We start from the raw sequence: 22,089 nt of genomic DNA, 5'->3' as shown, positions 1-22,089 counted from the left end.
ACTGCTCCGGCCAGAGAGGAAACTCCCACAGCACTGCACGGAACATACCGAAACCTGGCATAAGTGCCGATCGGTTCACTTAGCTCTTGGAGCACACAGCGATTATCAGTCACATTCCGTCCCTATTCTTCCTTAAAAAAACACTCATGAAAGTTGATAAAAATACTCCAACCATCTAGGATATTACAGGCAAGGGAAGGGGGGGGGGGGAAATGTTATAAGAAACAAAGAGAACAAAGGCTACCGTGCACTTCGGACTCCCGATTATAACAAACTAAAACCTCAACGTTTAACAATGCCTTTTGTTTTGTACATTTGTTCATCGTCGACGGCGGAAGATCATTATACATACACAGACGCGACTGCTCATCAGGCCTCTCTGGTCCCCAATTATTTATCATCATTATCGGACGAATGGCGACCCTGCCAAATTTCGTCCCGGTCCTATGCTACAACAGAAAGCGCGTAAACAACGTGTGACGAGGTTAGCGTGCAGGATTTGCCGGGCGGACCATGCCGAATGCAGCCTCCGAGATCGGATGGCTAGTGGCCCCTGATGGCCGCCGTATCTCGAAGGCCATTTTAACTGTTAACGTTCGCCTTTACCCATAGTCTCACGAATCGCTTGTAATACTTTTCCATTCGACCGCATGCAATGCAGGTTTGCCAACTTTCGCCGCCGTTAAGCATTTTTCAAGCGTTATTACACAAAAGGCCACGGAAAAATGCGAGCCTACTGAGCCCGTTTATTCCTTTATGCTGGAATGTTCTCAAATATTAAGTACAGAACTGATAAGAAAATGCCGATAATCATGACTAGTGCCTAGTTAATTAGGTGCGAAAGATGAAAAAAAAAAGCGGTATAATGTCTGCCGAACTGCGCTGCACGCTTGACAAAAAACAAAAAGAAAAATAAAAAACAACAACGCCACTTGAAGTTATACAGCAAGTAGTTGACGATTAATGAAAGTACTCACAGAATATTGGCTGCAACGATTTACATAGCCCTGTAATGGTACCAGGGTGAGATAACAAAACAGAACACGCAGTAACCTGCGTGACGAAGAGGCGTTTTCTCGTAACACACGCAGAGCGTAAAGGCGCCGCTTTGCGACATAAAACGTCAAAGAGGCCGCGATTTTCACAGTTCCAGCACCATGTCCCGATCGACACGCCGTGCGTCCGGTTACAGATTCCAAAGCTCACACGTACAGCGTGTCGACAAGGCGATCACTGCAGCGTTCACAAACGATCAATCCGCAGAACACGCACGTAGTTGCCAACAGGGGCACGCCACCGCATACCGCTGAATCGCGTAGCCGTGGCTCAACTGCCAGTAAAACATGCTCGCCAAATCAAGTCTGAACTTGCAGCGACGGTACTCACGAACATATAGCCTCGAGAGAATCCCTCTGTGAACGGTGGCGACAGGCACCTAGCATTTCTCTCGGCGCTGCGGGACGTTTGAGGATTCTCAGTTTAGAAAAGCGAGAACAATATGTAGTTAACGCAGGCCCCTTCTGTCGCCTAAAGAATTTCTCATATTATGGTCTATACACTCGCCAACGCTATACTGAACAGAAGAACTGAACGCGCTATGTCTTACAAGAGCCTCTGCAGACTGAAACAATATGGCGGCGCCGATCTGGAACCCGTGTAATTTTACGAATCCCTCTAGCGCCATTTTATCCCTGTCATCCATTGGTGGCGAAACCGAACTGGCGACATCGGTGGAGCGCCGCTCACACACACCATCGACGAAATGCGAAAAAATAATAATAATAAAAATTAAAAATAAATGTATGCTAAACCAAACCTGGGCGCTTCGGATCTTTACGGCGGTGTTTGATTACAAGGTCACCAACACTAATCAAAGCCTCGTGGCAAAACTTTTTGTGGCCGCGTTCCACGGTACAGCGGTTGGCTCCGAAGTGTAGGGTTTGCGGAAACCGTGAAGGGCGTAACCCTATACGCGATACAAATCATACGCGTATTTATAACGCGCGCGGTACCTTGCAGCGCACCGCTGCCTGTGTCACTCCCCGCCGAAACACGGCACCCAATCAAAGGTCCGCACTGCACGCGTGCACTGACGCCACCAGGGTGCACGACTTCAAATGGCGCAGGTCGGACGGAGGACAACGAACAAAAGGCGCAAGACATGTGTACCTTGTTCGTATTCCGTCTCCGTGTACCTACGCTATCCGAAGTTACGGGACGACTAAAACGGCACGAAAACGACACGACGGTATGAGATAAAAAAAGAAAACCAGTAAAAAAAAGCTGTATGCAGCGAAAGTCCCGTAGTTCACGGCCATCATAATAGCTGCTGATGGAAGAGCTGCGAGCTGAGTTTGCGATTGATGTCGGCCAAGATGGTGGCGTACAGCTCGAGGCGTTCCTGGGTGCAGCCGGCGAACACGTCCTCTTCCTCCTCGTCTGGCATTTCAGGTTCTGCACGAACGAGGAAAAGAGCGTGAACAGACAAAAAAAAAAAAAGTAACAACAAACTCACATGGTCCCTTATGCATTCTCCTAAGATAAGTCGAAGGTGAAAATTATGTTTTTTTTTCCTTTTTATTCTCAGTCGACTGTACTCATCCGCCCCGCCCCGAATGATTTCTGCACCTAGCGTGATTCTGCACTGCCTCCGGGATCGGAGGCTTTGCAAGCTTCCTGCACCTCACGTGCCTCCGAGATCGGGCCGCCAAGCGACGATGTCACGCGATGACTTCATGGTGGCGTAACAAGTTTCGACGTTCTCCGACATCATGATGACGTCATCACCTGATTCTTCTTATCACTCGTGTTGACGCCGACGGTCACTTTTCATGTTTGATGAGGCATCTAAGGTTTTCGCCTTGAAAATATTCGTGCCCGCAACATTTATATGAGAATTAACAACCAGCGAAGCTGTATTCGCGTTTCTGCTGTAGACGCCTCTCCGCTCGTTTCTCCTGCGTGAGCGACTGCAGGCGGTGATGTTCTTCCTCGGACGCAAGGTCTTTCGACGCATTCTCCGCTTTTGTATACGGTCCCGCTTTCACTGTCTGTATTCGCGTTGCCGTTGTCGACGCCTCTCCGCTTTTTAACACGAAAGTGTTTTATGCCGGGGTCCACCAAGACTATGATGACGTATTTCCGTCACGGAAGTACGTCAGCAAAATGAACGCCATCAGATGGCAAAAAAACTGTAAGAAAAAGTTGCGTTGACGGGCGTCGAATTCATCACCTCTCGGTCCGCGACGATGGCTGGCGGGCGTTTAGCCCACTGAGCTACCGCCACACACACTACGGAGGCTACATGAACGCGCTTTTTATCTTTCATACTTTCCTCTCACAGTGCTCTTGGATTGATGGATGGATGCTACGAGCGTCCTCTTTATAACGGGGCGGTGAATCTGTGCTACCAAACTCGGAAAAAAAAAAAAAAAACGCGCCGTTGCTACGACCGTCCCATTCGGTGCGTTTCCAATACAAGTTTAATTTCTTCAACGCTTTAACACACCGTGAGGTGGCAGCTTTAGCCCAAGCCTCGTTCATAGCATCCATCCATATCGGAAAAAAATTGGGGGACCCTTAAGCTTCGCCTTTAAGAGTTGAACGCGATAGCGAAATCCGGCCCTTAGCGCGCACTTCAACCACTATAGGTACATACTTATTAATGTGTGTTGTTACACACACACACACACACACACACACACACACACACACACACACACACGCACACACACACACACACGCGCGCGCGCGCGCGCATGTGTGTGTACATTGCACACGCGCGTGCGATGTATCTAGGATATTGGTACAGGTTTTCAGTCTAAAGCACTTCCCTGTGCTAGAACGGCGGAACCATATAGGCTCTGCTGTAGTCAAGACATGTTTTCCACAATGCTTCACAGATGGCACATTATCTAACGTTTGCTGTTTGCCTAGCATCCCCCCATGTCCTGGCTCCCTTTCCCTCCTTCCCTACTACTCAATAAAGTTGTTTCCTCCTTGCATGATATGTTTTCCGCTAGATGGACATAGCTGTCCATTTTGGGAGCTGTTTGAAAGTTCGTGAGTGTTTGTTTTTAGCGGCGATGGGTGCACTATTTCGGCTTTTTTCGAAGCATGGCGTCACGCAAAAAACGTAGTTTGATGGTCTCGAAAATGCGCCTACAAATCGCCGAATGGGCTCATTTTCGTCGTGACACCTGCCGAACAACACGCGTTAAGGAGACTCCCTCCACTACGTGGTATTTATTTAGTGTTTTTTTTTTTTCCGAAGCAGTAGCAAGTAACATCGTGGCTTTGTGGTAGGACACCTGCTTGCCACGCAAACGGCCTGGGCTCTATCCTCAATGGGACCGAAGATTTTTTATTGATTACTTTTATTTGCATCTTTCTCGATTTTTCGGTCGCGGACGATATTTCGCTCACAACCAACGAAGCCGTCACCGACGCCGACGGCGGAATTTCTGTGAAATGAGCTCTCTAACGCTATCGCGTTAATAGCTCTCCGACGCTCGCCTGTCTGTCGCACCGCGTTCCCCGCTCGCCCTGTGAGAAGTAACGGCCAGGCTAGAGGAAAGACACGACGCGCGTATCGTTTCTCTTCGCATTTCGCGACGCTATGAAGGAGTGCATATTGAGTATCAGTTTTTATTATGTGCTTGTTGATGGCATCTTTGCGCGGGATTCACCCCCCCCCCCCCCCCCCATATGCGGTGTCTACGTATATGTTAAAAACTTCAGCTATCGCAAGCGTTAAATTACGATCATGGGCGTTAGTCGTCGGTACGGAGATGTGCCACTAGGCGTCAACGTGAGTGAGATGCGTCCACATCAAGCGGTGCTATATTTGCCAAACAACAGTAGACAGCGTACGAGCTCTCATATACGAATGCACTATAAACAATAAACTACTTCTGTGACGACACGTTTCACTTTCGTGCTATACCGATTCCTATGACGGAGGGATCAGCCATCATTTCTTAGTTCTTTTTCTCTGCGACGTCTCGACGTATCGCCTTCTCCCGTTTCTCTGGGTGCTCTACGTCGCACTACAGCATCGCTACGACACAACGCCGAGGCAAGCGCCGCCGCGTGAGCACGCTCCGCCAGCTGCGCCGTCTCAATTCCCTTGTCCACATACGGACGCGAGCCGCCCGGAATATCCCCCTGGAAAGGCATGGGCTAGAGCAGGGGCGTAGCCAGAATACTTAATGTATGTCCGTGCGCACGTTTGTATGTGTTTGTGTACATATACGCAAGCAAAATTGGAAATTTTCGGAGGGAAAGGGTTAAACACCTCAAGCCCCCCCCCCCCCCCCCACCTGGCTACGCCCCTTGGGCTATAGAGGTAAACCAACTTCGCTGTAATAATAAAAACGCGCTAACGAAACCAAGACTACGGGAAAACTGGCAATTTACGACAGGGACGAATTATTTTGTTCGTCGCGCGCCTCGGCTATCATATGGGGAACCGGGAGTAGCCACTGCTGACGTCACAGCAAAATAAGTGCGCCTGAATCATCACAACATCGCTGTCTGGCTAAGATGAACTATATTTTACCCCTACACACCTCGTCAATCCCACGTCAAACATCGGGGGTCCTCGGCCGCCACTACTGTTAAAAGACATACGTAGCAATAGCCCTGCACATTAAACAATGACAGGGCAGGTCCGAATGGTGTGGGGCAGAATTGGCGCCCCCATTCCGATGATACGAGGGGGCGGTCCTCCCTGCACAGATGGATGGCAGGCCGACTGCAGTTCTGTGGTAGAGCTTGCATTCATTCTGTATAAAAGACGATAGTCTTTCTTGGGATACTTCAACTGTCTTTCTGTTTGTCGGCACGTCACTCGATTCAACCACTAGGCCAAAGTTGAACCACTTGCCCAAGGGCCAGCCATCTTGAACGGCTGACTAGGTTCATACTTGTGTAAATTGTCGATCAAAAAGCAAACATTACGCATATCTGAGGCGCAACATCACTAGGTAAGTATTAGGTGGTGTGTTCCTTTAATAGAAAATGCATACATACATAATTCTAAAGACCCTAGTTTCTTAAGCTGCGCTGAAACTTGCCTTCCTCCGTGCCCTCTGCACGAGCTCATTGTTGTGTTTCGGTTTCGGTTCTGTATTGCACTCTACGAATGCCATGTAGCGCCGCTCTGGCATTCCTGTTTTACCCAGGCGACGTGTAAATAAAAGAGTGTGTGGAGAGTACTCGTTGAGTGCGGACGTTTCTTCTGCTTCAGCGCTTCGCGTCAAACCGCGTGTTCGGGCTGGCTGGCGTCCCCGCCGGTCGCGTTGTCACCGCCGGTCATCGCGTGCTGCTGCACCGGGACTGCCAGCCCGCAACACAGCACTCATGTTTGCCGACGTATTGCCAGATGGCGTCCATATCTCACGCAGCGCCTCTTCTATTGTCTTTAGACGACATTTGCAGCGAAGCACGCAGATACGCGGCCAATTTTTTTTTTTTTTTTCGTGGACGGCTTTCGCCGGAAGGACTACTCACCGACGGGCTTGGCCGGCTTGGCGGGCCCGCACCGCGGCCGGTTCAGCTTGCGGCCCTCGTCTCCAGAGTCGTGCGACGAGCTGCGGTTGGCGGGCGGCCGTCCGCGCCTGTTGCCGTTGCGTCTCGCGCGCTTGGCCCGGGCCGCGGCGGCACGCTGCTCGAGCACCAGCGCGGTCAGGTAGCTCTGGCGCTCTTTGCGCACCCGCTCGGTGCGCCGCCGGGGACGCTGGCTGTTTTGTTCGGAGACGCCGCGCGACTTGCGGCTCGCGAAGAACTCGTGACCGCACGGGCAGCTCTTGCACGCCACGGGCACCTGCGCAAGATGTCAGTCGTGGTGATTCACATCGCTTGTACCACACTGTACTTAAAGGGACCGACAACTGATTTTTCTCGACCCATTTTTTTACGACGCGACAGAAAGCTCACCCTTCGCAGTGTTTGTAGCTGCAGTAGTTAATCCCAAAAGCACGTAGTTATTTTACAAGCAGAATTTTTCGATCTGAAAGGCTCTAAACACGGATGCAGCTTTGCTCAAGCAACGCTGAGAATTGATAGCGATGCCGCCAGCCCTTTTCGCGATTTGTCAAAGCTATCGTTGTTCTGCTTTCGCAGGAGTTCCTGTAACTATGCTTAACCACTTTTATTTATAGCTTTTCAACTACTTTTGAAAATAACAAGCTGTTACAATGAGATGATGTGGCATTATAAACCTTCCCTGTATTTGTACCGTGTTGTGTGCGCATGCGTCCAAGGTTGCCTGCGCCTATGTCATGGGTGGCTTATCCCGGCGTCGTTACTCTCTCGATGCACGAGCCAAGTCATCGAAAACGTCGCTACGCATATGCGCGGCCGCGCCGAGTAGCAGCGCGTGTCATTTCTGAGACGAAGTGTAGGTAGCAAAACTATGTCGCTCCAAAATCTTGGCGACCTGGAAACTGCGTGAACGGTTGCATGAGCACGCTGAAAAGTTGCTCAAGACGCGCTGACGAGCATGGGATCATTGCGTCACGCGAAGGCAGCGTCACTTTAATGCATACTACTAACGCAGGCCTATATGTACATTATTATGGAGTAATACCCTTTAATATAAAGAAACGAACAATATTTCAATACTAACAAAAAAATCGTCGACCGCGTACAGCAATCAACGGCCACGTGGCCGTCTTCAGCTGATCATTCTTGTTTTTGCCGCCAGAGGCGCCACAGGTCATTTTTCGCAACGTTCAATTAAGAAATAAAAATATAAATCTGTCTCTCACGGAAAATAACAGGGTTGGTTTGAGTCAATGCGACGGACAGTCTTTACATCAGTGGAGTCAACTCATTTCATATTCTGGGCAGTTGTCGGTCCCTTTAAAGGAGCCCTGCAACACTTTTCTTGGTTATAATGGAATAGTCTCACTATAAGCGCATGATGCTTCACGAATCCCATGCCGCAAAATTTTTTTAGAATCCGTCAAGTACGAGCGAAGTTACAGGGATTTCTCGCATGCTCCAAGCGGTTCTCTCTCTCTCTCCTCTCGTACTAGCGAGCGCGCTAAAAGCTACGCAGGGAGGGGCATGGCAATGGGGCAAGAAGATGTCTACCTTTGTCAGCGCGCGTCATGACCATGAGCACTTTCTTTTTTTCTTTTCTTCGACCGCGCGGCTTACTTGAGTGCCATCGCGAGCGCGCACGCGGGCACGGTAACTACGCAGGAAACGATGCTCAAATCAGCCACCAATGGCCGCGGATTATTTGCAGAGAGAAGAGGGAGCGATTTCTAGCTGACACTGAGAAATAATTGTAAATTCCAGGCCGCGCGCAGCGCCATAATATTTGGCTCGCGTGTTCTCGGGAGCTTCGACTACCGATCGGCAGCGTTTTCTAACCATGCTCAAGAAGTGTTGCAGGGCTCCTTTAAAAGGCCAACTGCCCCAAATGCCTTCATATAATAGCAAAAACCTAGTTTCAGATGGCGCAGATATATGGAAGCTTCGGCGAAAAATTTGACGTTTCAGGTACGAGCGGAAACGTCTCTGCGAACTTACGTATGACTCCGCGCGAGAGGATTCTGTACGCGACGGCGACAAGCGATTCGACGAAAAAAAAAATTCAGAAACCCTTCCCTTTATCAGGAAAAAGGGGCTTGGCGTGTGCGTGCCTGCCCTACTAGTTTTCTTTCTTTCTTTGCGTAGGCAAGATGCCAACTGCGCCTACGCAGTTGGCATCGTGCCTAATGACTCGCGTTCCGGCGCCGGAACGTGAGGTCATGCGTTCGTATCCAGGCAACAATGAAATGTGGCGATGTGAAATGACATAAAAGATCAGACTGCCATATCAAAAACGGATGATCATCGACAAGCCCACGATCGAGAGAGCATTAATTATTGGAAAATTGCGCACACAAATGCGCATGTGACCGCTTCGACAGCCATCGGCGCCGGGTTTCTCGTGTACGACAACGCCGCCGCCGAAATCTGTAACTCACAACAAGCTTCGTTTGAAAAAAAAAAAAAAACGCCGAGCTGCGTAACACTGCGCCCGGAGACGGAGCGATGACGTCTTATAAGATGTGACCGTCCCACAGTCGCTCGAAACACGCTCGACAATCCCAGAACTGAGCGACCGAGCGACTGAAGTGAGATGGCTTCTGTGCAGGAAGTTTATGTTCCACGTGTCTATACACTAGACGAATGACATAGAAGAGGTACGTTGAAAACACAGGCTCAACTCCGGCTCCCCTTTGGGACCCTCTAAAGTTGTGTCTGCAACAGCTTTACCGTAAAACAGCTGTGAAATGCGGTGAAGCATTACCAATGCGTTGCAGTGAAAGCAAGCGAGAACTTCAGCTGGCACCAAGCGTAGGAGTGCACAGGACCAACGTTTATAGATATAAACGTTGCACAGGACAGGGTCCCTCAGTCACTACCTAACGTCCCCTCCCCCCCTCGTCACGAAAGTAAAAGCTCATCTGAACAACCTCCATGGTTTATTTCTGCAGTTGCACGGCTACACACATCAACTACAGCCAAGCACTTCCCTAATTTCCTTAGCTGACATGTGTGTCACGAATTCCGTGTTATGACATGTCTTTTATGTTCATCGTTCGCTCATGTCATGCTATGTAAATTTTGGTACATATAAAGTTAACGAAATAGCCGCGAGATCAGAAAGTCGTAAGCGGCTAGACTGACAGACGGACGAACGATAGACAGATCTATACGCTCAAACTGACTTTGGTTTGCAAGAAATGCTTCGCAATATAAAGATAACGAAACCACATATTGCGAGGGTAAATCTGTAACGCGACGGCGACAAGTACCGCTTGTCATGGTTTGCTGTCTGACGCAGTGCCACCTCCAGTTTTCCCCACGACGCAAAAGTACGTGAAGTCACGGAAATTAACGAACGTAATAGGTCGTACGTCACAGCAGTTTTAGGTTGTCACCTATTCGTAATTATAAGGTTGTCACCGCGACTACAGTTCACTATAGTCAAGAGAGCATACTTGAGAAGCAATTGATCATGCATCATTCCGTCTGTGTGCACGAAAACAGGATGCCCCAATTGGAAATGGGCAAGAAATTTCTCCGTGTTGCATACAAAGTTTAGCAATAAAATACAACACACAATTTTAAGTGCCTTTAGGAGAAGTATAGGTCTGCCTGCGCGGGATTTAGGTTCCGGGACCATTGTGTGCCTGAACACGCCGATACACTGATTGGTTTACTCTGTTTCACCATAAAGCGACGCCGTATACCACTTTAGCACCACTTTCATAGTGAAATAAGGATACATTTCTTTGTTTACGTAATGAAAATGTGCTCGCTACCGTCAACGTGACATACGGTATTCCCATTCCGACCATAATCTTAGAGCGCGTACAGAGTCCCATACATCCTCTCCTTTCCGTGTAGGGTAGCAAAACCTACACGTTCACACCACGGTACAAGGTCTAATTAGCATTTCTTGGTTTATGGAGTTCCTGGGTTAATGAGTCCCACAGAGACTCAGGCTATGAGAGGCCGTAGTCGAGTGCTCCGGAGCGTTTCGACCACTTAGGATTTTTTTTCTTCCTTTTTTTTTTAACGTACACTGAGATCACACATTACAAGGGCCTCTAGCATTACGCCTCCGTCGGAATGCGATCGCCGCGGCCGTGATCGAACCCGCGTCTTTCAGCAGCCCAAAGACTAAGCCACCGTGGCGGTTTTCTTACGCCTCTGTCATTAGCTTGTGGTTAAAAAGTTTGTTTAGGGATTGGTGGTTAATGAAATTATTGCAAAATAGTTTGGCAGCGCACGCGGCGTTTATCGAATAATCTCGGCGCCTTCAGACGTCGCGATCGTAGCAGCGTTAACAGCGAAGTTGTTTAGACTGTCGGTAACTTGTGCTTCATCGTAAAAAAACATTACACCATTTCCCGCTAAAGGGGACCATGAGGCGATGCGAAGCCGGAGCACTTGCACGATCGCGTTCCGTTGGCGTTCGCTGGGCATGCTACCGACCTCGCGTCGTGGAACGCGAAGAGGAACACTACGCGCGTCGTGTCTTCCCTCTATCCTGGCTGTTAATTCTCACAGGGCGTGCGGGGAACGCGGTCGACAAGCGCGCGAAAGAGATGCAGCGTAGCAGAGGAGAGAGAGAGAGAGGGGAAGGGGACGCGCATGCGCTGGCCCTCATCGCGGCGCTGCGCAGGAGAGAATTTCGGCACGTCGAGCCCGCATTTCAGAGGAGCCAACCGAGGCAAGCGCTGGACTGAACGCGCGCAGCGCTCTACAACTTGAAGGAGAGGAGACTAGAGGAGGAGAGTAGCGCATGCGCCGTGAGAGCGGAAGCGAGATCGCAGGAGAAGCGCAAGCAGGTGCTGGTAGGGAGGTGAGAGAGTAACGCGCAGCTGTTGGAGAGAGGGAAGAGAGTCGCGCATGCGTAGTGTGAGTGCGGACTACTACGCCGCGTGCGGATTACCACGCTGCGTTACATACCCCCGAGCAAGAGATACTTCGCATCTAAAACTATTATCGTGAACCGGCACGCGCTCTCTTCATTCCCTGTACAGTGAAGTGTACAGTGAAGGGACTGTCTACCGTCCTTCAACGCTTTTCCGTTTTATACGGCAATAGAAAGAGTACCGTATGAAGTTTCCAACCTTGCAGTGGTTTCTCTGGAGAGTGAGTAGAAATTTTTAAAACAGAATTTTTCGATCTGCGTTCGGTTTTCTTCCATTGGCGTGAAACATGCCCACAACACTGGTTGGTGGACGCAATGAGGATTGTAGTGCCGGTAAAAATTAAAACCGAAAGCACATGTGATTTCTATAAGATTACTTTATTTTCGCTGAACACTAATGTAATGAATGTAACTGTCGTTTTCAGCGCGCTAGCGGTTAAATGAAGCCTTATTATACGATTACAGAACACTTCTTTTGCTGTAATCGCAGTCTATGCGTTTATTTTAGCACTGCTGCTGCAATTCAAGCCAAGTTGATTTATCAAAAGGAGAATATAAATGCACGCCTTCACAGTGCAGCACGTGTGAGACATCCTAACAACAATACAGCGGCACAGCACGACCAGCGCGGAGTGGAGGGCCGCATGGCATAGCGCATTCGTTGAAGCAGACGAAATCGAGGACGGTAGGGAGCCTACATGACCGGTCACGTAGGCTCCCTAGAGGACGGTTTAGAGGACGGCGCCGCAAAGCGCCACCGGGTGCCTTTTTGGATGCGTGAAAAAAAAAAGCAAAAACGTACTCTCTGACGCAACCGAAAGCTGCCTCAAGTGCGTAAAATACAATTTCAAGTTATACATGTTTGTTTTTAAGCAAAATGAGTCTACCTGCGAGGATTTCTTGTCCTACCAGTAGATTGACCACATCGCTGTTGGGTGACGCTAGCGGTCATTCTTTCACGATTTTCCACATCAAATAAAAAAAGTAATACCTTTCTTGTGGGGCAAAAGCATGCTCATTGCCGCCGACGTGACGAACGATCTTCTCATTTTCACCACAATCAGAAAAAAATTTCCGAGCGGTAGACAGTCCCTTTAAGATATCGGTAACTCGTGCTCTACCGTGTACAGCAGGTGCGAGTGTCAAACGAAAACGAACACGTGAAAAAGAGACAGAGAAAGAAAGCGACAGAAAATAGCGAGAAAGAGGGAGAGAAAATAGAGAGAGGTAAAGGGAATGAACACACGAAAAGACAAAACGACAGAAAAACAGAGAGAAGCAGTGAATAAGATAGAAAGAAACAGAGAGAAAGATAGAAAAAGAGATTGAAAAAAAAAGCAAGACAGAAAAAGAAAGAAATAAAGAGAAACAAAGAAAGAAGCAGAGAGAGAGAGAAAGAAAGGGAAGAAAGAGAGATAAAGATAGAAAGAGCGAGAAAGAGAAAGAAAGACACAGATACAAAAAAAGTGATAAAAGAAGCAGAGAGAAAGAAAGAAAAAAATAAAGAGAAACAAGAAAGGCACTGGGGCACTGCAACAGGGACATATGTGAGGCGGTATTTAACTATATAAAAGAATCAAAACGACTGCCATGCTAATGTTTCTAGTACATACTTATTTGATTTATTTCATTTGATTTATCGTTAAGTATTTATTTAATTATTTTATTTAACTCACTCTTTCTCTCCCTTTGATTTTTTTTTTCCTTCTATCTCTTTAGCATCCTATTCGGAAACCGTAAACACAAATAATATTTTCGCTTACCTACAAATTAACAAATTCTCTCTTTAGAATTACCCTTTCTTTTTTTCAATCACAAATCCTACTGCCGCACGAGTCGTGGCCGATCCCCCGTGGTGGGTTGTGCCATTCCTCTAGGAACAACCAACCAACCAACCAACCAACCAACCAACCAACCAACCAACCAACTGCGCTCTTCCTTCAAGCTTGGAACCACTAGCGCGAAGTTGCCATAATTTTGTTATTCAGTTTAAAAAAAAAACAAAAACAGTGGGCTCTCCTAAATAAGCATGCGCACAATACACGTTTATCTAATTCTTCGATCGAAAAAAGAGAAATAATGTAGTTTCTTTTTTTCGCAACTAGATCGTTACGCTGGACGCCAGACTATGTGAGACATATCACGCAATTTAACTTCCAAAGATGTAGAATATCATGAAATAAAGGGAGTAGGGGCCCGGAGAGGGTGCAATCTCGAGGTAGTTAAATAAACGCAACGAACTTTATTTGCATATGCCAAGGATCGTATTAATAAAGGCGACACATACTTCATGTCTAGTACCCCAATCGCAATACGAGAAGCAATTTTCGACGGTTACAAAGAAAAAAAGAACATAAACACACAAAACAGAATAAACCTCTTGTTATACGCGGTGTTTAGCGGTACTTCGATTATCATTTTCCGAGCAGACCGCTAAACGCCTCCGGAGACGCTAAACGCCGGAGACGTTTTTCAGCCGAAAATAATGTCGACAAGCTACATTCCTTGTTAAAAGCCCAAACCCAGCGTCAATCGAAACAATTAAAAAAAAATACCTATGGGGAAACTCTCCAGCAGGAAATTTGCTGGAGTCTGCTACGTAGCACAGTAACAACAAGACACCCCCCCCCTTGCTTTTTCTTCGAGAAAGTTTGACGTTGTAATCCTTCACCTGTTTCGTTCCGGGCTGAAAGGTGCAATGCATACAACTCCAACCCATATTGTAGGAACCCGACGATGGTCAGCCAGAACTCAAAGCAAGGGGGAAAATCATGTGTGTATTTCTTTCTGACAAGGGCATTTCGCTTTGACTGTGATCGCTGGAAGGGTTTTTAGTCGGAGAGTAGCTATCCGGGGAAGCCAGCTCGACTGCACAGCACTGTATTTGGAAAATATCAATGTCAAACTCAAACGCGCCTGTCCGAATCTACGCGATCGCGCAAAGCTACGCAGCCTTCGCCTGACACATCATGCGGGGGAGGAGGGTGGCGTAGCTGATAATTTGCACAAGATGGACGAGCACGTACGCCAATACTTACGCGGGCCCGAAATTTCTTGCGCTCGTTCCAGCTACCGATATGTTCCTTTCTCTCTAAACCCCGCATTTAGGATGGATTGATGCACCGGGCACATGCGTCATCACGCTGAAAGTAAAACCCGTGATAATGTACGGGGCAAAACATTCGGGCGCACCCTACTTCAGCCAACAGCTGCGATATTGAACGCGAAACGTTTCATAATGCGGCATTCAAAAGTGCGCCTGCCGAAACAGGCGCACAACCATACCCGAGAAATACAACGAAGCTACGTAATCGTGCACACTAAACACACAACATACACAACACATCGAGAATGCAATTCCAATGTCGCAAGATAAAGACACCACAGCGGCTGGGACGAACAAGAAAATAAACATAACGCGCGTAGCCACCGCCACTACTGTTGGGAGGCAACTAAAGAGCAGCTGCCAAACATTCCCAAAGCTTCACAGTCCGCGCAACGTTGAGAAAGCAAGGGGGTGCATTTGAGCAGAAGTGCAAAGTAGGGGGGGGGGGTGTTGATCGGTTGCCGTGCATGCACCCTTGAGAAATGCTGACCTGTTGTTCACATTTGGGGCAGTGTTTCGTAACCATCCTGTTTTTGGCCATGTTTAGAAGATCCCTCTGGAACCTAGGCGCGACGTAAACGAATCTTCATAGCTCTGCCGGACCACGGCAGCAGTCAAACAGGAAAACAAAAACTCTCTTAAGCGCGCCGTCGATTGTCAACAACGCGAAGTGTAGAAGAAACACGGGAGGTGCGCGAGTGGGAGGGCGAGGCAAAAGTGGCAAAAGCCACGAGAAGCTTGCCGCTTTGGTCACTAGGTGGCACAAAAGTACGAAAAATAAAATAAAATAAGACACAAAGCATGATCAACACAAAAGCTAGCAACCGCCTGCAACTCCCCCCCCCCCCCCCCCACGTTTTCTTTATTATGTGTCATGGAGGTCATGGAGGAAGGAAAAATGATTATGTGTGGTTTGAGCGTGAGCAACGCAGCAACACACACACGAAGAAACGGATTTCGAAATAAGTGGCTTAATACAACTAACAAAATATATGATTGTGCCTCATTCATGTAAACAATCATGTAACCATTAAAAAAAGTAAAGGTCATATGCGGTTTTTAGCCGACACATGCGCCAATGACGACGTTTTCAGCGACTTCGCAACATAGGTAACTAACACTGCGCTAGCATGTCTCAGGCGTTCTTACTCCAGCGCCGTCCAAACGGTCGCAGAGTAGCAGACGAACAGGTTATAGGAAGCGCCACCTACGGCAAGCGGTTGAACGAGAGCGGGGACGCGCGCTTCCATTGGACCCCCGATATCTGGGCAGGTCAGGAGTATAGTAGGTCGTGGTCTCCACGACCTACTATACTCCTGACCTGCCCAGATGTGCCCTCTCCAGCGCCCACGTTCTAGTTCATACCTACTGCCGCTAGGGATGTAACCTACGAGCGTTGTGGCGCTAGTCAGCACCTGTCCGCTGACGTCAATTTACCGCTCGTGATGATGTTTCTCCAGCGCAGAGCGCTCATATCATGTAATTATTATTCACAAATGCGAAATACTTTGGAAATAAAAAAACGGAAAGTGAATTAGAACTTTTTTTTCATTTAAAAGGACACAGCCGTCCTACACTATGCAAGTCTACGGCTTCTCACGTTAGTCAACCAGTGCGCAGTAAATACTTAGCCGCATGCTCGTCTCGTCGGCGCATCGGCATCGGCGTGCTCCCGTGAGGCGGATTGTAACTTTAGCACTAAGTTAGTACACCTGTTCACTAAAAGTGAACAGCGGAGATGGTAGACGGTGTAGACGTGGTCTAGACTCCTTACTTTGACGTTATATCGCCGTGCGCAAGTAGGAAAAAGCGAGATGATGAGTGTTGCCCTCTTCCGTCCAGCGTTGCTCTCCGCGCCTAGGGTGAGAAACCGCAGTTTCTACCTAATCAAAAATATTATCCCATATCTCTCACTTTTGTCTGTCGTTTGTCTCGTATCATACAACATTCCAACTATTGCCATCGTCTACTTCAGCGAATGACCAACAGCGAGCTACAGCGTAGTCTAATGAGGCGCGACAATTCATTCCAAAGTTCTGAAGCAGTTTTGTAGGCGGGTAACCAACGGATTCACAGACTTTCGATGTCATTAGTAGAGTTTCCTGGAACCAACATCAGTTTATACTGCACGGTGTAATTACTGTATCGAAGGACGCGATCTTGATTGCCCGCCTTGTTTGCGCAGTAATAGCTGTGTTCTCAGTTTAGGGATACTTTTCAGATAAATGCTGCACATATGTGTTTAAAATTTTGTATATATGTTGCGCACAAGATTGCGCTGTCGTTTAGCACAACGAAGTCTCAATTTCCTGTCAGATAATGTGCCTTTTCCCTGTATCTACGCCTTCAAATGCGCTTAGTTAGGTTCAGAAGTGCCTAAAATCTTTTTTTTTTTTTTGACTGGCTTATCAATACAGCTGGCTATAAGGAGTACATTCATACAAGAAGTTAATTCTGTTATTAATTAGTACACAATATAATTAATCAGTATAATTTTTTTACTCAACTGCCCTCAAACGAAGACTCACTCAAGTTAAATACTTTAGCTACTTCCATTGTGCTAAATTCCCCACGCTTAAACAACAATTTGGAGGGATCAATATAAGTGAATTAAAAAAGATACATTGGGTATCATCTTTTGCATTATCTATGACAGTTCCCTTCAACTCACTGTGATATTGCAGCAGCCAGTATTTCTGTCAAGGAGAACGTTAATTGCAACGCCATTCCCGAAGGCAGCATTTTACCTCGTGGCTCGAGACAAGCTTTTAAAAAATTTGCATGTATGCCAGTGTATCATTGAGGAAACCAGTCCGTACTTCAAGCCTGTTTCCTGCCGTCCACAGTAACACTGTCCATGCCTACCAAAGCAAGCATGTTTGAACGACCAGTGATACATTTATCTTTCCCAATTTGCACCTGCTGTATGTGCCTTTTCATCAGAATATATGGATAAGCCCTTTGGTATACCATACTGAAAATTGAACAGTGTGAGCAGGGAACAAGGATAGATGAGACAGAATGAAGCACCTGTTTCCTCCTGTGTTATCCATTCTTGTTCCCTGCTCGTGCAGTTCAAACCGTACCTTTCTATCTCTGTGTCCAGTTCAAGCTTCTTTATTAGTACAGTTTGAATCACATTGCTATAGCACGGTCAAGTGAATGGCTGTGGACGCTGGTGCTGTCTGGGGCTGCTGCCCAGCGTTAGCTGCAAGCTTCCACTCATGCTTGCATATAGCATGAGGACCTAGCATTCGGTGTGACTAAGTGTGGTATCATTTCGGTGTCGGTTTCTGCATATTTGTGCAAAAACGGTGGCTGAAGTGGCCGGCGGGCCGCTCTAGACAAGCGTGATGCGACTGTACGTGTGAAATACCACCTTGGTAAACTTTACATGTGGTAAGTGCATTACCCTCTTCCTTGTCATGGATGAGTGGGGCTCATCTTTGTGTTTCTAGTATAAATGGCCAAGGTCAAGGTCATTTTATCAACAGTAGTTCACTGTTTCTCGCACTATGCTCAACCTGATCTTGTCTCAGCACTTTGCTATGCTTTGGTAGACGGCAGCACACATCCCGTTGGGCAGCGAAAACAGGAGAAAGTTCATATATACGAAGGAATTGAAACACGTTGGCTAGAGCAGTCCACAACAAACACAATTTGGCCATTAGTGTGACCATTCTTTTGCTTCTTGAGTGGATTTTAGTTTGCACGGAAAAAGAAAAGGTGCGTTTTCTATATTGATGAAAGTGTGACAGGAAAAGTGCCAACCACAAGAGTCTTTTCTTGTGCACCTCTCTCACAGGTCTGGTCAGTAGCTCGAACAGCAGCAGCTAGCAGCAGCAGCAGTAACAGCAGCAGCACCAGCAGCGATACTACAAGCAGCAGTCAGTCCCAGGCACAAGTGCGTTTCATCAATGGCTATGAACGGACGGCCGCGGCAATCTTCAAGGAGGTGCGTGAGACGAGGCAAAAGGCAGCCACAGGAGACTGGGAAGTGCCCAAGCTATTCCTGGTGGAACGGGTAATGCCCTACACTGGCACACCACACTGGGAGCGAAACATCCTCAAGCTGCTCAAACTGGCACAGTCCAAGGAAGACCGCAAGGCCCGTGTCTCTAGGCCGGTGAGTTGCATGGCACACTTGTTTCGGCACCGAACTTGGCAGAAGTATGCCAGCATCCTTTGAATTGTGTGGGCGGCATTCTTACCAACTCGGCTACTGCACACGTTCCCGGAAGTGCGCACCTGCAGTTGCGTAAGGAATAACTACATTTCATTATAGTTCCAGTTCAGTATTGCATTATGAGCTGTCAAAAGCTACACAAGCCGGAACGCTGGGCACCTGGTGTCAGATTTGCTGGCATTGTATACCTAGAAGATAACGACTGATACTGTTGCTCATAAAAAAAATACTAATAAAAAAGTGTTGCATTTGTGTGGTATTTGTATCGATTGCAGGAACAGAGAAAGCCAGTGTAGTATATGACATCATCATGCATCCACTTCCAGGAATTGAAACCTAAATTGGGTTGCAGAAGTAATGATGTTGTACTTAGTTACGTGGGCTGCTCTGTATGATTCGGAGAGTTTGCTTATGGCAGCATGCATTAAAAGCAAGGATGAAGCAGACACACAGGTAGACATACACGTAAACGCTTACATCTATCTTTATGTGCCTGTTTCGTCTTTGTTTTTTTTTGATGCACACTGCCATACATAGGTTGGCAAACTCACTCATGAGTCGACTCACTCAGACTCAGATATAGCTGTGAGTTTGGTTGAGACAAAGTTAGTGAGTCTGAGTGAGCCCCGTTGAAAAAAATTTTAGTGAGTTTGAGTTCGGATGAGCCCTAAGCACAAAATATATTTCTTGAGTGAGTCTGAGTGAGCTCTAAACTTTTTTGCCAACCTATGCTGCCATAAGCTATCATGAACCAACTAGCCCACCAGTACGTCTTAATTTAGAGAGTCTAAAGCAAAAACAAAAAAATTTGAGGACTCTTGAGCTTCGCCTTTAAGAGTAGAATGCGATAGCTTAATTGGGCCCTGTCCACGTTGCCTTCTCGATTGCTAGCCTAGCTTCGGTTCTCGGTCCATGCCTCATCTGTGCCTTAAGGAAACGAATTGCTATGCGCGTAACATTGGCCGTTTCAAAGTATCCTAGAATGCCTACTGCAAGTACAATGGGGAAGTGCCCACTACGCCAGAATTACTTCTTTTGCGAATCAGCTAAGGACGCGTCCGTAAGGCTACACGCGATCCTACGCAGCAGTTCATTTTGTTCATGCTCTTGCTGCTGATGATTAAATATGTCTGAGTGCTTTATAATGGGTGGCCCTTTAAGCACCCACATTTTGATGCCTGGCACGATTCTACGCTTCTGCCATGCAATATTACATACATTAGACTTCTCCCACTGCATGACGTTCATATAGTGTTTTTTCCAGAGCAGTTTCAAGAAATAGCGTGGCTCTGTGGTAGAACAGCTGCTTGCCCCGCAGACGGCCTGGGTTCAATTCTCACTCGAAACCGGAGATTTTTATTATTTATTTTATTTGCATCTTTTTCGATTATTCATGTAGCGTTTTTTTTTTTTTTTTTTCGAAGCAATTTCAAGAAATAGCGTGGCTCTGTGGTAGAACACCTACTTGCCATGCAGGCGGCCTGGTTCGATTCTCACTCAAACCCGAAGGTTTTTATTATTTATTTTATTTGCATCTTTCTTGATTTTTCGGTCACGGACAAGATGATGATTTTTTGCTCAAAATCAACGACTCAGTCGCCGACACCGGAATTTCTGCGAAATGAGCTCTTTAATGCTATCGCGTTAAAACAGGAAATAGAGGATATTGCATCAGTGCTCTATAAATCTTAATTTCTTTTATTTAGCATTGCACTGGTAAGATATAGTTATTGTCAATTGTTCAGTCGTGGAATAGGTAAGTCCCATGCAGCAAAACTTGAAAACCGTGTTGCACTTGCTTTGCTCTGTGCAGCTTGGCAGCCGAACCATAGTGAAGAACACGCCGTTCATGTGCAAGATGCTGTGGCAAGTGAAGCACCTGGTGAAAGTTACTCCCATCACATTTCCGGATGGTGAACCTACAGAGGTGACCACGGGCACCCACCTGAGTCGCGACGGTGTCTTCCGCAAGGTGGCGCCCCTGGAGGTGCAGGAACAACAGCTGCTCGAGCCAGCGACATACACAAAGCGAAAGTTTGAAACCCAAGAAATAAGGAAAGTGCTACATAGGAATTGGAACAACAATTTGAGTTGAATAGAGTGAGGTCAAGGGATTATAATTATTTTGCTGCTACCCAGCATGGAGACATAGAGTAGTTACCTCGAGTTAATGTTAGTGAATTGTGGCCACCCTGGAAAGTCAGGAATGAAGATTTTTTTTGTTTTTTTTTACAACCTTTGCTTTTATTTGCCACATACAACTATTGTCATAGACAAATAAAATGCGAGCAATTTAGCAATCATTCTTTCATTTCTACCACTGCAACTCCACATGGTGTCAACACAACATTGGCTTTGTTCATTTCCTGTGCAGATTTATGGCTTACACCATCTTTGCTGACCAGGTATGAAGTGCTAGATCATTCTCGTGTTATTGCATTAAAAGAGACCTCATCAGGCCCTTTGCAACTTTTGGTTATACATCGAAAATGGCAGGTCGCCATCTGGGGAGTGTTCTGTTTTGAATATATTTTGATTATGTTCATTATTTCAAAAGCTAGGAGAAAGAAATGTCGCAGTTACCATGCTACCAAGACGTAACCTTCACTGCCAGTGCATAATCTGTCTTTCTCTCCTTTGAGTGTACTGGGATCTGCAAGTGCAATCCAATACTTGCCTCCCCCCATATCATAGCCGAAGGACTGTATCACATTCGAGTCACAACCCCCACCTCCATTCCCCCCCCCCCTCTTTCTTTGTTTCTGCTCAGTGCAATGAAATAGCATATCTTGCCTTGGACAATTCATCGAGGTTACATGCCATAATCGTTGATTTTCTGTGGGCGATGTTTCTGTGGACACGGACACAAGTTATAGGCAAAAGACAATGTGTTCTTGTCCATAAATCTGTTGCCCATCGCAAATCATGCAATGCCAACTAGCCTACGTTTCTGCCATAGCCAGTGACATTGCGGGTAATATTTCTATGTAGAAGTGCCTGTTTGTGGCCTTTGAACTCTGGTTGGAAGAGCACCTCCCCTGAGAGGAAGGGCACACAGGCTTCCGTTTGAAATTTCAAGCTTTTAACACCATGCATGGTATGACTGCTGACGTGTTTACTTGCAATGCCCAAACCTGTTAAGGGGGTCCTTTAAGTGATGTTCTGCCTCGTACTTTCTTTGTCTATTGTTCTGTCTGAATACATTCTTACAGTTCAAGCTCTACGTAACAAAAACAGATCAATTATTTTGTCAGGTATAATAATAAAGCAAACTTAAAATGCTTCTCACTGACGTCACCATGTAACAAATGTATTTGCATACAGTGAAGGTAGTCATGTCACATGCAGCAT

At 47.0% G+C, this 22,089-nt stretch overlaps 2 protein-coding genes across 2 annotated transcripts; one reads left to right on the top strand and one right to left on the bottom strand.

Annotated features, from left to right (window-relative positions):
- Positions 1-737: 737 nt before the first annotated feature.
- On the bottom strand, positions 738-15,260 carry LOC119382869 (UPF0547 protein C16orf87 homolog). Its single transcript, XM_037650756.2, has 3 exons — positions 15,043-15,260; positions 6,514-6,826; positions 738-2,454 (listed from the first exon to the last, which is right to left on the bottom strand). The coding sequence occupies exons 1-3, from the start codon at positions 15,091-15,093 to the stop codon at positions 2,318-2,320; spliced, it is 501 nt and encodes a 166-aa protein (XP_037506684.1). The 5' UTR covers positions 15,094-15,260; the 3' UTR covers positions 738-2,317.
- A 928-nt stretch (positions 15,261-16,188) lies between these two features.
- On the top strand, positions 16,189-20,858 carry LOC119382867 (39S ribosomal protein L30, mitochondrial). The gene is made up of 3 exons (XM_037650753.2): positions 16,189-16,414; positions 18,358-18,678; positions 20,552-20,858. Exons 1-3 carry the CDS (start codon positions 16,367-16,369, stop codon positions 20,831-20,833), a joined length of 651 nt encoding a protein of 216 aa, XP_037506681.1. The 5' UTR covers positions 16,189-16,366; the 3' UTR covers positions 20,834-20,858.
- The last annotated feature ends 1,231 nt before the right edge of the window (positions 20,859-22,089 follow it).

Source organism: Rhipicephalus sanguineus, chromosome 2, assembly GCF_013339695.2.
Source record: "Rhipicephalus sanguineus isolate Rsan-2018 chromosome 2, BIME_Rsan_1.4, whole genome shotgun sequence".
Taxonomy (NCBI): Eukaryota; Metazoa; Arthropoda; class Arachnida; order Ixodida; family Ixodidae; genus Rhipicephalus; species Rhipicephalus sanguineus.
Note: the sequence above shows the minus strand (reverse complement) of the source record. Positions and strands in the feature narration are given on the sequence as shown.